The sequence below is a fragment of the Diabrotica virgifera genome, chromosome 1, assembly GCF_917563875.1.
Source record: "Diabrotica virgifera virgifera chromosome 1, PGI_DIABVI_V3a".
In the NCBI taxonomy this organism is placed as follows: Eukaryota; Metazoa; Arthropoda; class Insecta; order Coleoptera; family Chrysomelidae; genus Diabrotica; species Diabrotica virgifera.
Window position 1 is genome coordinate 214791115 of NC_065443.1, and position 16103 is coordinate 214807217.

A 16103-nucleotide genomic window follows, 5' to 3' on the forward strand; every position below is an offset into this window, starting at 1 on the left:
TTAACATTGAAGGTCAAGGCCACTGGTCTACTGTACAGGTAACATCTACATCGCGTTGTTACCAAATGGAAATTTTAAAATCGATAAACAACGTGGGAGTTCGGTGATATTCACCTGGATATAATATTTATTTATAATTATCGTCAAAAACTTCTAAATCAATATCCATTCTTTCCAGCACCTAGTCCTTCAGTCTTCAGTCTTCTTTTATATCTCACAGACTATCACTGATGAATTATATATACAGTAAAACCTCCATTAACCAAAATAATTGGGGAGTAGGCCGTTTGGGATAACAAGAATTTCGGTGAAAAATAACATTGTTTTTTATTGTATTCTTCTTTTATCAAATTACATAGTATTGGAGATATATAGCTGCAAAACTTCGTTGTTAAAGGAAAACACAAAAGAAAATAGAAGATTTAAAAAAACACTCTAAACATATTCATTTTCAAAAATGAATAACCGTTTTCAATTTCGTTGCAACACGAAACTACAGCCGCATCATAATCTAGTTCAATCAGAGAGTGCAGCAAGCACCTCTACCGGTTTCGAAACTTATTAAGCAGGCCACGCACCGAATCGGCATAGAGCGATCGGCTCGGCTAAGAGCAATCGGCAGATTTTGCTATGCATGTAAATAAATGACCCACCGCGCACCGCCTAAGAACGTTCGACTGTCGAGCGGTGCGCGGTGGGTCATTTATTTACATGCATAGCAAAATCTGCCGATTGCTCTTAGCCGAGCCGATCGCTCTATGCCGATTCGGTGCGTGTGAACCTTTAGTCTCTCATCAGGAGGCACATATGCTGCTCTCTCTGACCCAACCAGGACAAAACCCGTCGTGCAGTTACGGATTGCAACGAACGAAATGGCAGGGATGCCCTAGTGACAACTGACTAAGTTTTCATTCTAATAGCACATAAAATAATATCAAAAATATTACTCTACATCCCACCAGATTGAAAACAATGGGAACCTTCTCTGGTTACACCTCCGAGGCTTCTAAAATTTGCAAGCCATAACGGATGCTGAGCCAAAAGAAGATGAGGGAATTTTACAATTTATATTTCACGTCCCGTCTGCTCAGCGCGGTAAGCTTTATAGGCGACCGGGAGATACAACATTGTCAAAATCGCAATTATAACCTAAAAATAAAAAAAAATCACGTTTTTTTGCGTTTACCTTGCTACAACTCTGTTCAATTTTAATATTTTTTTCTGAAATTTTTACAGTAGATAGCTCTAACATTTCTGAAGACAACGGTATCTGCTTTAAGCTTTAATTCTTATCCTGGTAGAGGTTATGAATTTTTCAAAGGAAAAGGTGCGGATTTGTGCATTGCAAAGTTTAATCGCAAAAGTTGTGTGACGCAGTTTAAAATTTAGCTTCTTAATCACGTTTATGTTAAAGTAGAGAGTACAAAGAAGTTTTCTGGTAAGTTTTAGATCAAATTGTTTTATATAAAAAAAAAATAGTGCAACTTTTATTATCGACATTATGAATCCCCAATATAACGGTTATTTTTCGAGATACTGACCATGGGTGGTGAATGGCTAATTTTGGTCTTAGATTATGTTTTTGACGGTGCTGAAAACGAAAATGAAATTTATTTTAAATTTTAGGTGGGGGAATATTGTCAAAATCGCAATTTTACCATAAAAATAAAAAATAGTGAAATCACTTTTTTTGCGTTTAACTCTAGCTACAACTCTGGTCGATTTTAATATTTTTGTCTAAGGTTTGTACACTATATGTTGCTCACTTTTTTGAAGACAACGGTATCTGTTTTAAGATTTTAGTCTGATTCTAGTAAAAGCTCAAAATTTAAAATTTATCTTATTAATCACGTTTATGTTAAAACATAGAGCACAAAGAAGTTTTCTGTAAAGTTTTAGTTACAAATGTTTAATAGAAAAAAAAAAATGGCGCAACTTTAACGTTATACATCCACAAAATAACGCTTATTTTTCGAGATACTGACCATGGGAGGTGAATGGCTAATTTTGGTCTTATTTTATGTGTTCGATGGTGCTGACAATGAAAAAGAGGTTTATTTTGAATTTTATGTGACGGAACATTGTCACAATCGCAATTTTAACCTAAAAATGAAAAAAAAGTGAAGTCACGAATTTTTACGTTTAACTCGCTACAACTCTGTTCCATTTTAATATTTTTTTCTAAAATTTCTACGGCATATATTTCTTACCTTTGTGAAGACTATGAAAGTAACTGTAGTCTTTCAGTCTTTCTTTTATAAAAGTTATGAATTTTTAAATTAAAAGGTGCATATTCGTGAATTGCAGAGTTAAATTGCAAAAATTAAGTGACAAGTAAGACCAAAATTAGCCATTCACCACCAATGATCAGTATCTCGAAAAATTAGCGTTATTTTGGGGATTTATAACGTAGATGTTAAACGTTGCACCATTTGTTTTCTATAAAACATTTTGATCCAAAACTTTTCAGAAAACTTCTTTGTACTCATGTTTTATTTTTGAATTTGGTTTAAAATCTATATTTCAAATTTTGTCAGTCAAATTTTGCGATTAAACTTTGCAATTCACGAATCTGCACCTTGTACTTTAAAAGATTCATAACTTTTACTAGAATAAGACTAAAAGCTTAAAGCAGAAACCATTGTCTTCAAAAAAGTGAGCGATATATAGTGTACAAACTTTAGAAAAAAATATTAAAACGGATCAGAGTTGTAGCGAGCTAAACGCAAAAAAATGTGATTTAATTTTTTTTATTTTTAGGATACAATTGTAATTTTGACAATATTTCCCCATCTAAAATTTAAAATAAATTTCATTTTGGTTTTCATCACGGTCAAAAACGTAATCTAAGACCAAAATTAGCCATTCTCCACCCATAGTCAGTATCTCGAAAAATAAGCGTTATATTGGGGATTTCTATGTCGACATTAAAAGTTGCACTATTTTTTTTTCTATAAAATATTTTGATCTAAAACTTACCAGAAAACTTCTTTGTACTCTCTACTTTAACATAAACGTGATTAAGAAGCTAAATTTTAAACTTCGTCACATAACTTTTGCGATTAAACTTTGCAATGCACAAATCCGCACCTTTTCCTTTGAAAAATTCATAACCTCTACTAGGATAAGAATAAAGCTTAAAACAGGTACCGTTGTCTTCAGAAATGTTAGATACTGTAAAAATTTCATAAAAAAATATTAAAATCGAACAGAGTTGTAGCGAGGTAAACGCAAAAAAACGTGATTTCATTTTTTTTATTTGTAGGTTAAAATTGCGATTTTGACAATGTTCCCCCACATAAAATTCAAAATAAACTTCATTTTCAGGACACTCGAAAATATAAAGTATGAATAAAATTAGCTATTCACCCCTCCGTGGTCAGTATCTCGAAACTAAGCGATTTTTTGAGGGTGTCACGCTCGTGTATTAATTGAAGCTTTTACAAGTTTAGTTTCGTTCAATTGTTATTGAATAGTTTATTGTCCTGCATCTCATATCTGAGTCCATTCACGAACAATCTAAGATACAATATAAGGTCGATTTGCACCGATCTGTTTAATGGATAAAAATTATTGGATATGTAATTCAGCATGTTAACAATTCGTCGGTCGAGTGTTATAATGTTGTATTAGCATATTTTACAGTTTGGCAGGAAAAGCAATTTAAAAAAATGTTCACTGTATTTTCATTTTGAGGCGCTTTGGTTATAGAAATTTTTAATTTTTATATGTATAATGAAATAATAGAGAGTTATTTATAACATTTTATTTATTTAGTATTTATTTAACAAACAAAAAGTGTTTTGAAAAAAATTATAAAATGTTGATACAACATTATGATTTTATGGAAACATCAAATTTTACAAAAATGTAACGAAATTGTTCTAACAACATCGTGTCGTGTACTTAATATTCTAATAAACTTATAAATTAAGGAAAAAATTCAAAGTAATCAAAAGACCCAAGTTTCTTAATAATTTTTTACGAGAATTTGGCTAAATTTACTATTGCTTTGAAATGTCGGAAGAGTTGCATTTTGATATTGAGGAGGGTATTTCATTGTCTAAATTGTCATTAGTTAAACGACCTTTCTTTTGTTTGGATAATTGCGCTGCAAAAACTTTTGCATCATTGATATTGCTTAAAAAAAGGTTATATAAACTGGTAGTCCACAGGTGACAAAAACTTAAAAAAGTTTTTTTTAATGCAGTAGTTTATCTAAAGGTAGTAAGCATTTCCCTGGGTTGATCACAAGATTTTATCGATGGTAAAGATATTGAAGTGGTAGTTAGATAAAATCTGTTTGTTTTTCGTACTGGAGGCTTGAATAGAATTGAAACTTCAGTGAAGGGTCAATGTCCATCATGCTGGTATCTCAGCTCAATATAATGTATTCTGGGAGAAGAATATCTCAACTGCTTTACTAGATTTCTTTCAGTACACAATTCTGGATACAAATCATAGAACTTTTGCACATTCAACGAAATTTCAAAATATTCCTTATTCGAGTCTCAAAATTATAATGTTCTAACAGCAGAAATACCGGATTGCTATTGGTCGCATCTGATAGAACATTATAATATTAAGCTATTTTTAAATTTGTCATTTAGAACAATTTAATATTGTCTAAATCTAAAGATACGATCAAATATTTATCCAGGAGTCGGTTTTAATAGAACAATATGACATCCCTTAAGCAAATTCTGTACATATCCCGATTTTTATCAAAAGTGCTGATAGAACAGTATAACACTCGACCGACGAATTACAAAAAACAAGGGTTGCCCGATCTCATTTTGTTCTTAACTATAATTAATTAATAATTAAAACGTGACATATTTTATAAATTTAAAAAAAATCGACGCGGGTAGATATTATTTAAGATTTTTTAGGTCATTTTAAACAAAAAAGGTTTTTTGTAATTTTTCTCTAAAGTTGATCGTTTTCTAGTTATAAACAATTTAAAACTGAAAAAAGAACGAAAGATGATGATTTTCAATGCTCAAAAACATAAGTATAAAATTTCATTTTTGAAATTACGAAGTATGTACCTAAATTAAAGTTCAAACCTTATTCTAGCAGTTCTTGATAAGTCTTTTGGACTTATTTTATTTTGAAACATTGTTTTTTAGTTGTTAATGCCCGTCTTCCCATAAGAAACCTTCCTCATTAACAATTAAAAAATATGTTTTAGAATAAAACATGCCTAAAATTCTTATTGAGACCTGATAGAAAAAGGTTTGAACTTGAATTTATGTACTTGATGATTACAAAAATGATATTTTTTACTTATGTTTTTCTCCGAGCGTGCAAAAATGTCCACTTTCGCGCACGCATTTTAGTTTAGAAAGTTTCACTTTTCCGCACGCGTGTTACTTTTCCGCACGCGTGTTACTTTTCCGCACGCGTGTTACTTTTCCGCACGCGTGTTACTTTTCCGCACGCGTGTTACTTTTCCGCACGCGGTTTTTACTTTTCCGCACGCGTGTTAATTTAGATATGTTAATATGGCCTTAAAGTAATTATAATACATGCAATAAACTAATATTTAGATATTATTTACTAATTTATTTCAAATATATCTTATTGTGTTCCTGTTTTAATTAAATTAACGCGACAATTTGATGAAATAAAATTATTTTGACATAATATTCGAAAGTCAAATCGGTAGACAATAACAGTCGTTTTGAATCGTAGTCATGGAAACCAAGATCGTCGTCATGCTAACTAATTATATTGAAAGTTTGGTTTTGACAACCTTGTTAAAGAATTAATTTGTGTATGTATTTTCATATTAATTAAATTAATTGATTAAGATTTGGTAATTTTTTAAAGACTCTTAGAAAAAATATTGTTCCTAACTCTTGCAGAAAGTCTCTTTTCCGCACTCGACTGCATGCCGAACTCCCGCTTCGCGTCGTTCGGCAAACTGCAGTCGCGTGCGGAAAATAATGACTTTCTGCACTTGTTAGGAAATAGTATATTGTGCAACAAGTGCAGAAAGGTACTAATTTCTCACGAGTTTGAAAAGTTGCGGTACGAGCGCAAGCGAGTGCCGCAATTCAAACGAGTGAGAAATTACCTTTCTGCACGTGTTACACACTATACTTTTTCTACGAGCACAGTTTTTCCTAAAAATAAAAATCACAATTTCCAAACGAAGATTAATTATAATAGGTACCTATGTGATAAATTTTAAACTGTATTTAATTAATACTAATCAATTTAAATTCCTTATACCCAAATAAATTGCACAGAAATCAGTTAAAAAATTAATGCACTGCCTTAATTTGTTTAAATTTAAACTATTTTAAAAAATTATTAGGTACACATTATTGACGTAGTATTTATGCAGTCACGGATTTACACAAAACCTACTTCATTCGACGTCTCTTGCAGATGTTGCTAAATCCTTATTGGTTATTTGATAATTATAAAATGTTTAATAAGAATAAAATTGTAAAATAAAACAGTTGTAACATCCATAATTTAGTTTCTATGCTATAGTTAAATATAATAATTGTCTTATAGGTTATATATTTGTCTAAAGCTTAACCACGGATGTAAATAGAATATAACGTTACTCAGAATGAGGTAGTCAACTGTGCAGAAAAGAACTTTGCGGCACAGAAACGTCACTTTTCTGCACACTAATGTCAAATATCTTATACTGTGAGTAAATATCAAGTTTGCTAACATAAAACTGTGCAGAAAAGTGCATTTTGTATAGTGGTTGTAGAAAAAATAACTATTTTGAGCCTTGAAAATTGTCATCTTTCGTTCTTTTTTCAGTTTTAAATTGTTTATAACTCAAAAACGATCAACTTTAGAGAAAAAATACAAAAGACCTTTTTTGTTTAGACTGTTCCAAAAAATCTGAAATAATATCTGCCCGGGTCGAAAATTTTATTATAAAATTCATAAAAAAAATGTCATTTTTTAATTATTAATTAATTATACTTAGAACAAGATTAGATCGGGCAACCCTTGTTTTTTGTAATTGTTAACATGCTAAATTAGATATCCAATCATTTTTATCCATTAAATAAATCGGTGCAAATCGACCTAATATCGGATCCTCTACTAGAATGTTTTTTAACTAAGAATTTTCTTTTCTTTCTACACTTCTACGGCCCTCTATTTTGTCTTTATGGATTAGTTGTAGTATTCTATATCGATTTCCCCTTACTATCGTCAAGATAAGATATGTTCCGGTGTTTAACAGTCTTTAGCAATTCTCTATCTTTGCTGATCCTTAGTCCTTCCTCATTAATTTTTTTTGCTGTCCAAATTAACTTCAGCGTCCACCTATGAATTCACATTTCCAGTGCTTCAATTCTTTTCATGCTTGATACTTTTAGTGTGTACATTCCTGCGTCATACAAAAGTTCACACCAAATATAGCACTTAACCGTGATTTCAAAACTGAGATGATTATTTGCTAAGAATTGTTTTCATTTTCATAAAAGTAGATTTAGTCATTGCTATTCTGCGTTTTATTAATATTTCTCGATCTAGTTGGTCCGTTATGACTTGACTGTTCCCAAATGGTTCCCAAGTAAGTAATATGTAGGGTTTATGAAGTTTTTCAACTTCAGACTAAGTTTTCAATCTAATAGCCCATAAAATAACACCAAAAATATTACTCTACATCCCACCAGACTGAAAACAATTGGAACCTTCTCTGGTTACACCTCCGAGGCTTCTAAAATTTACAAGCCATAACGGATGCTGAGACTAAAGAAGATGAGGGAATTTCACAATTTATAATTCACGTCCCATCTGCTCAGCGCGGTAAAATTCCAACGAGAATGGTTCCCTTCGTACTCCAATCAGAGTAAACATGTAAATCAAAAATTAATAACCATTTTCAATATTTCGTTGCAACACGAAACTACAGCCGCATCATATTCTAGTTCAATCTGAGAGTGCAGCAACTAGAATAGAACTTGAACTAGAATATGATGCGGCTGTAGTTTCGTGTTGTAACGAAATATTAAAAATGGTTATTCATTTTTGATTTACATATTTACTCTGATTGGAGTACGAAGGGAACCATTCTCGTTGGAACTTTACCGCGCTGAGCAGATGGGACGTGAATTATAAATTGTGAAATTCCCTCATCTTCTTTAGACTCAGCATCCGTTATGGCTTGCACATTTTAGAAGCCTCGGAGGTGTAACCAGAGAAGATTCCCATTGTTTTCAATCTGGTGGGCTGTAGAGTAATATTTTTGGTGTTATTTTATGTGCTATAAGATTGAAAACTTAGTCTTTTGCTAGCAGTTGCCGCTATGGCATCCCTGCCATTTCGTTCGTCGCAATACGTAACTGCACGCCGGGGTTTGTCCTGGTTGGGTCAGAGAGAGAGCAGCATATGTGCCTCCTGATGAGAGACTAATAAGTTTCGAAACCGGTAGAGGTGCTTTCTGCACTCTCTGATTGAACTAGAATATGGTGCGGCTGTAGTTTCGTGTTGTAATGAAATATTGAAAATGGTTATTCATTTTTGGTTTTTCAACTTCATTTAATTGAAGCTCAGCAACCGAATGTGGATTACGACTAAAGATTAAAAATTTGGTTTTGTTTGGTTTTATTTTAAGGCCCATTTCCTCTCCTACTTCGTAAATACGATCAAGCAGAATTTGGAGACCTTCAGTATTTTCTTATAGAATTACTGTATCGCTTACTAGCAATCATAATCTGTCTTGGGATAAACAAATTATCATATTATCTTCATCAAGACTATATTGAAGACTGAAGTCAATATACCTACTCGCATTTTTACAAAAAATATGGCCATTTTGATAAAGTACGGTTTTTTTTAATTTGAACACTAATTATGCAATTACTTTAAGTAAAAACTGTAATTAAACTCTTCAACCCTAGGTCTTCAAGGCCTGTTGAGCTTTATAAAATAAATTAAGCATATCTAACGTAATTTTATGATTTTATTGCTACATTTTATAAAGTACCTTAAGCGTTGCAATAATCTGAATCATAAAGTGCATATTTTACCACTTCCAATTTTTACCTCTTTCACTAATTAGTGCATGAAATCGACCTTTTTTACTAATATATCTACAGAAGCATGCGTCTTCAATTTGAATAAGGTGAATAATGAATACCAAGTAAATATTTAAAAGAGACGTGGCTGTAGGACACCTACTTCCTAGTTTGTAGATTTTGGATTTCAAAGTGGTTGTTTGGTGTCATAAACCTCATCAACAACAACAATATTGTAATATCTTTTTTGCTTGCTTTTAGCCTGAAATATTTTCACAGAAGACTGCACAAGTTTCTTGTTTGATTGCCAGACATCTTCTAAAATGCTGCTTTCTGGTATCCTGCAGAAAGTTTCTGATATTCGATAAAAGACGTATTACTAGATTCTTTTTGAGCCAATATTAGCAGCAATCTTGTTACCACTAACAATTTCTTTTGTCCTGGTACCCAATGCAAAATAATTTAGTTGTCCTTCGCCAGTTGTTCAAGGAACTTTTTACACTGTAGTAAGAATAGGAGTATTTCCTAGAGTTGACAAGAGACACCTCTTGTGATATGACTCATTGTTTTTGTGTTAACCTACAGTAGTTTATGATGATGATAGTAATATATACACATTCATTGATATCATTGATATAACCTTAGAATCTCCAGATTTTCAGTCGGAGATACTGAGCCTGTGTTAAACTATAGACACTTCTTAGGGCAATTCCCTCAAGTTCTCTGTATCTCCAGTTCTATTATATATATTTTTATTTACTTAGATATTTCTTTTTAGGAATTATGTATTGTTGCATTATTTCATTAATTTTTATTTTTTTGGTGTCCTAGAATGTTTTCATTCAGTTGAACCAAGCAAAAAACTCTTGAAATAGGATGAAAAGAGCACAAATGGTCTATTTATTCTTCGGTTTGTATTCCAACTCCCCACTTGGCAACGTTGTTTTCGGTCCAATTCGTTTCCACCCTGCTCACGGATGATGAATTTCCCCTACCACGGGCCATAAAACGCGGGTGGCGGATCGATAGCGGCGTTGCCACGTCGCCGCGAGCCCGGTTGCCAAGTTACCGCTCGTGCAACCCGGCTATTTTCGTCGGAACTTCCAGTCTTTCTGTGACCGGGACTCCGGGATAACGAGAAACTGTGGATGGGCTCAGCAGAAATGAATTTTTGGATATTCAGCTGTGGCACAGCTCCAGGATAAACCGGCATATGTAAGATTAATGTGACCATGTTGTTTCGATGTTTGTTGTCCTTCTCTTTGTATGAGTCTCTGCCATCGATGTTTGTAAACAGCATTGATGGATTTTGTTTGTATATGCCAACCCACACGAACCCTGTCCCCTTCAATTGATGCATTAATAAAAGCGATTGTATGTAAAAAGCTATTTATATCGCGTCTAATGCAGATTTATGTTATGTTTGCTCGAACAGCAGGTTAGGAAATGCCACCGTACAAAACGAATTGCAGAAAAAGCAATTCCTAGCCTGTGTCACCACTTTATACACATTCTATAGCATTTCGGAACATTTTAAGCAAGAAAGATGAAATTACAGCTTTGTTTGTACCATCAATATTCAGTCCATGTCGAAAATAATGCGCACTTACGTGTTCTCTATTCGATATGGCACTCTGATAACAAACAAAAGCTGGTGTTTTTACGACGAATTTCCAAATTTTATAACAAAAATTAAACGAGATTGCTAAATTTTTTATGTGTCTACGCCCCCATATCTGTACAAGCAAATTAATAATATACACTACAGCCCACATACTCACCAGAACCTGTTCGAAATGTTAACAAAACGTTAAGATTACTAAAAATAATCTATAATGAATTTTTTCTATATTTATGTATTAAACAATACACGTCTCGTTCATATAATATATTTATGCTTTTTTGCCGTTATGCGTTATGTACATGGCAGGCCTTCGTTTATTGAGCAATCTTCATCATTAATTGGGATACTGATAAATCAGCTATCCTAATATCTTTTTGGACATAAACTTCCTGACGTTCCTGTAGTGACCTTCTGGATCTTTAACATTCTGGGTTTCATTCTGATAATGTTCTGTTTCGTTGTGCTTTTCCCCATCTTACTATTTTGTGGATATTGTACTGACGTCTTGTTTTTTCAACTATACCATTACCTACTTTAGAAACAATCGCGTGAAAAGTACTTTTTCGACAGCTGACAGCTACATTAAATTTGATTAAAATTTTTTAATATTCAATCTAACTGCGACCTGTTGTTTCATATACTTATCTTTCATCTCCACATCTTTTATGCCTCATAATCTGGCATGCCATAATATATAGGGTGAGGCAGATAACTGGCCTATTAGAAATATCTCGAGAACTAAAGGCAACAGAATCATGAAAATTGGAATAAAGTGGTTTTGAAGGATGGTCTATTAAATGAAAATATTTTTATCAATTTTCCACTTCCGGTTATACCGGAAGTTGCTTATAATTTCGTTTTTTTAAATGGGACACCCTGTATATTTTTACATTTTTGGATTCTCTTCGATGTCTTCTTTCTTAAAATATGAGGTTTTGTAATATTATACAGGGTATTTTAAAGGATAATTACGTTTTTTTATTAATTTCGTAGCAACATTCACACCCTGTAGAATTGTAGTAGTTTGACATCTAAAATTCTACTTACGTTCAAATGATTTTTAAGATACTCTACTATTGTTAAGAATCATTAGTATAGCTAAATTTTTAATTTTAGTATACAGGGTTGGTCGAAACTCGAACTGAGTATTTTCTGAGTTTTCTTAAATGGAACACCCTGTATTTTTGTATTGTAGTGAAATGATATTTTATAGTATTTTTTTATTTCTTAAGCATTCCCTATACCTAACTGCTTTAATTTGTGAGTTATTGGTGATTCAAGCTAAACATTAATTGCAACAAAAAATACGTAAAATTTTATTAGGTTGGCCGTGAAAATACTCAATCCCAAATAATTTTTCAGAAATAAATACATATTAATCCAGACTGGTCCTGAAAATTACCAATAATGGTTTAGCTATCAAAATACCTACGTAGTTAAGATTGTTGGTGCGATTAACAATTAAGCACAAATTAAAGCAGTTAGGTATAGGGAATGCTTAAGGAATAAAAAAGTAACATAAAATATCATTTCATTACAAAACTAAAATACAGGGTGTTCAATTTAAGAAAACTCAGAAAATACTCATTCCGAGTTTCGACCAACCCTGTATACTAAAATTAAAAATTTAGCTATACTAATGATTCTTAACAATAGTAGAGTATATTAAAAATCATTTGAACGCAAGTAGAGTTTTAGATGTCAAACTACTACAATTCTACAGGGTGTTAATTTTGCTACGAAATTAATAAAAAAACGTAATTATCTTTTAAAACCCTGTATAATATTACAAAACCTCATATTTTAAGAAAGAAGACATCGAAGAGAATCCAAATATGTAAAAATATACAGGGTGTCCCATTTAAAAAAATGAAATTATAAGCAACTTCCGGTATAACCGGAAGTGGAAAATTGATGAAAATATTTTCATTTAATAGATCATCCTTCAAAACCTCTTTATTCCAATTTTCATGATTCTGTTGCCTTTAGTTCTCGAGATATTTCTAATAGGCCCTTTATTTGCCTCACCCTGTATATTCAATGTTGTAGTGGCCTGCGCTAAAAATATTTGACCATCTTCGAAGCACGGAATCTAAGATATACCCATGTTTCTACCATTCTTCTATAAGGGTATTACTACTTGTTGCAAATTTATTTTACACAAGATTAGTGATAGACAACAAACCTTTATTTGTGGGAAATCCATACGAAATCTTACTTTCTGTTTTAATATGAGCAGAGCTGTTCGATTCAAAATGATGCAGTACTTTTATTAGATTGACACTTATCTCTACACTAAATTTACAATCAAAATTAAGTAGAAATAAACAAACCAAGACACGTTAAATGCTACTTACTATAGGAGCACTCCCGAATCATAATTTACAAAGCATACCTATACATCGTAAATCCCAAATCATGATTTCCAAAGTTTATACATTGTAAATTATGATTCGGGAGTGCTCCTAGTAGCATTTAACGTGCCTTGGTTTGTTTATTTCTACTGCATCTTGATTGTAAATTTAGTATTACTAATTTTATTGTAGTATTGACACCAAAGTACTAGGAACTTGTAGACCTAAATAGTATAAAATTTTTGACTTTGTCTGAATTTTATAATAGTTGTTGATGTTTGGATTTTCAAATTAAGTATAGCAATATTGCATATATTCCGTACTTCCTACATTATTTGACTGAACCATCAACTACGTAAATCATCTTCACTTTGAGAGATTAGTATTGCATCATCTGCATAGCAGATTATTTTAAGTTGTTTGTCTCCCATTTGGTATCCTTTTTTAGTTCTTAGTTTTTTTATTATTTCATCCATGATCAGGTTGATCAATAAAGGATTCAAGGAATTCCTCTCTGTCTTATCCCATTGCCAGCTTCAATTGGGTCAGTTAGTGCATCTTCTACTTTTACTGTTATTGTGTTGTTCTGGTAGATATTTTAGATCGTTTTAATAATTATTCCTATAGGAACCTCTCTTGAGTATATACAAATGGATAACGTCCTTTAATTTTACCCTGTCAAATGCTTTCTTAAGGTCCACGATACATAAATATGCGGGTTTGTTGTATTCTACCGATTTCTCTTGAACTTGCCTCATTATAAATATGTATACCGTCGGTGCATGATCTTCCTGACCTAAAACCTTGTTCTTCTTCTGCTAATGTTATAATTTTATTCAGTTGGTTTATCACTTTGTTAAATTTAATGTTGTGTTTAATAAGTTAATTATTCTGTATTTGTCTCTGTATTGAATTTTGAAAAAATTTTGGAGCATAAATTTTAACGCTATCAACATGTTCGGGGGCTCACTTGATATATATTTTTAAGTACTTTGACAAATGTTTTAAGTTTATGTTATAAAATGCATCAATTTCCCGTTATTTCAGCTTGAATACTTAGAGATTTTTACTCGCGGAAAAAAATATACATTCAATTACCTATAACGCACTTTTAGTTAACATTAAAAGGTTTTTCTAGTAAGGAATTTATTTAGTTTTTTATTAGCTTCAATTTTGATAATAATAACTTTTTTGTAAAATCTTACACTTTTTGAGTTTTTGATGAAAAATTGGTTAAAAACATGCATTTTTCTCATGAAAAATTAAAATCTTTGATCTTTAATAACTCAAAAAGTTTTGATTTATTTTACTAACTTTATATAACAAATTTTGCTTGAAATTTGTTCCTCTATCGAATTATGGGGTTATTTTTAATAAAATAATTTTCACTCCCGAGAAGGGGTGGCATCCACCCCCAGGGTAAAAGCGCAAGTTGGCACCATGTCACCTTTGTTCCTTGAGATATCCTCTAACCACTCACCAATTTGCATGCAAATCGATGGAGGTTCAATGAAATAGGAGGTAATAGCTCATATCCACCTTCAGTGACTCCACTATATCTCAAAATTTGGCTTACGGGAAATATACCTCATGAACTCCAGATTTTTTTTTTCACATTAAATATAATTTTCATTTCTGTTCATATTATTCTCTCTAGTGCCTGTCGTTTTGTAACTGGTCAATTTAGGAGATTTTTAACATATGATATGTACACCCATATCTCAAAAAATTTTAGTTTTTTTTATTGCTTGTCACCAAGATCCAAACTACTCCTACTCATAGGGGCGAACCGGAAATATAACTCTGCGTCGTACTCATGCTCAAGACTAGAAGCTTAAAAATTATTAGGTAGATTTATTTGATATTTTGTCATGCATCTTTTGCTGTTTGTACAACTACATTTAGTAAACATGTAGAGTGTTCGTCATGATTACCAAACATATGGAATAATTAGATAGGCATGACCTTTCCCAATAAAAAAAAATACTCTTTCTTGTTATTTATCATTGTTTTTATTTACCCTCGCGTATGACGCCAGTGCTTTAAAAGAACTGGAGGTTTTGAAATAGACTACGCGTGATGAACACGTGATCATTCTGTATGTTCGTTAATCATAATAAAGAGTAGCCAGGTCCAGGTCCATAATTTATATGGTAGTACAGAAAACATTACATCCGGGTGTCATTACTTTTAGGTATATTTAGGTTTAGGTCTTAATTATTTTTCTACTAAAACGTTTTACTGAGTATCGATTTTCATAATCAAAATCAGATCGAGTCAAACCTGTGTCTATTATGTGTTTTTTTTTAATTTCGTATTATTATTTTACTGAATGGAAATGGTAGGGGAGCAAAGTATGCTAAATGTGCAGTCACTCGAGCGCTTTGGGGACCTATTGGGTTGTGAAGAGTAGGTCCTAAAACCAAAAAAAGTTAAGTAAAGTTTTCCATTTTAGTGGGCGCTTGCCATTTTTTAATTTAATTTTCCATTTCCAACAATCGTTTTTTCCGATTATAACGCCATCTATCCATAATTCGAAAAAATGTTTCGAATAAAAATTACTTATTTTTACGTAAGGAATCCAAATCTGCAATAAAAAATGAGGGCTCCTATTTAAGATTTTAAAGTAACCCCCCGCCCCACATCCATGGGGGGTCGTGTTTAGTACCATTCGATAGATTTTTCAAAAATATTGAATAAGTGTATTTTACAGTTTTTCAATCTGATGTTCATTTCGCAAAATATCGCGGGATTCGTATTTAAAATATTAAATTTACCCCCCACCCCTCTCCGTGGGAAGTCGTATTTGGTATCATTCGATAGATTTTTAAAAAATATTGGGCACATATTTTTTAGTTTTTCGATATGTCATTAATTTCGCGAAATATTCGCTTTTTTCTTGTGAAACTTTGGTACTCACCCATTTCCATACGCCCGGCTCAAATCGTCAGATTTTTGAAATATACACTCTTTTGCATGTACTTAACTTACCTTATCTTAATCTGACAATTTCGAGTTTTTTTAAGGATAGATTTTTTTTTTCGGGCCCCCCTTAACGAACTCCCCTGTGTTAAGAGCCAATATATGGTAGAGGTACATCTGGAGGGTACCAGGTTTCTC

General features: G+C 32.2%; 1 protein-coding gene across 3 annotated transcripts in view; it reads left to right on the plus strand.

Annotated features, from left to right (window-relative positions):
- The window catches only part of LOC114326422 (protein split ends), a 507603-nt gene that overhangs the window by 185629 nt on the left and 305871 nt on the right, over positions 1–16103 (plus strand). The window contains exon 1 of one of the 3 annotated variants that reach the window (XM_050647099.1): positions 10204–10220. The exons of the other annotated variants lie outside the window; for them this stretch is intronic. Within the exon in view, the coding sequence (XP_050503056.1) occupies positions 10219–10220 (2 nt within the window). The 5' untranslated portion in view covers positions 10204–10218. Of the gene's footprint in view, positions 1–10203; positions 10221–16103 lie in introns of those variants that run through there. 3 annotated transcript variants of the gene reach the window in all.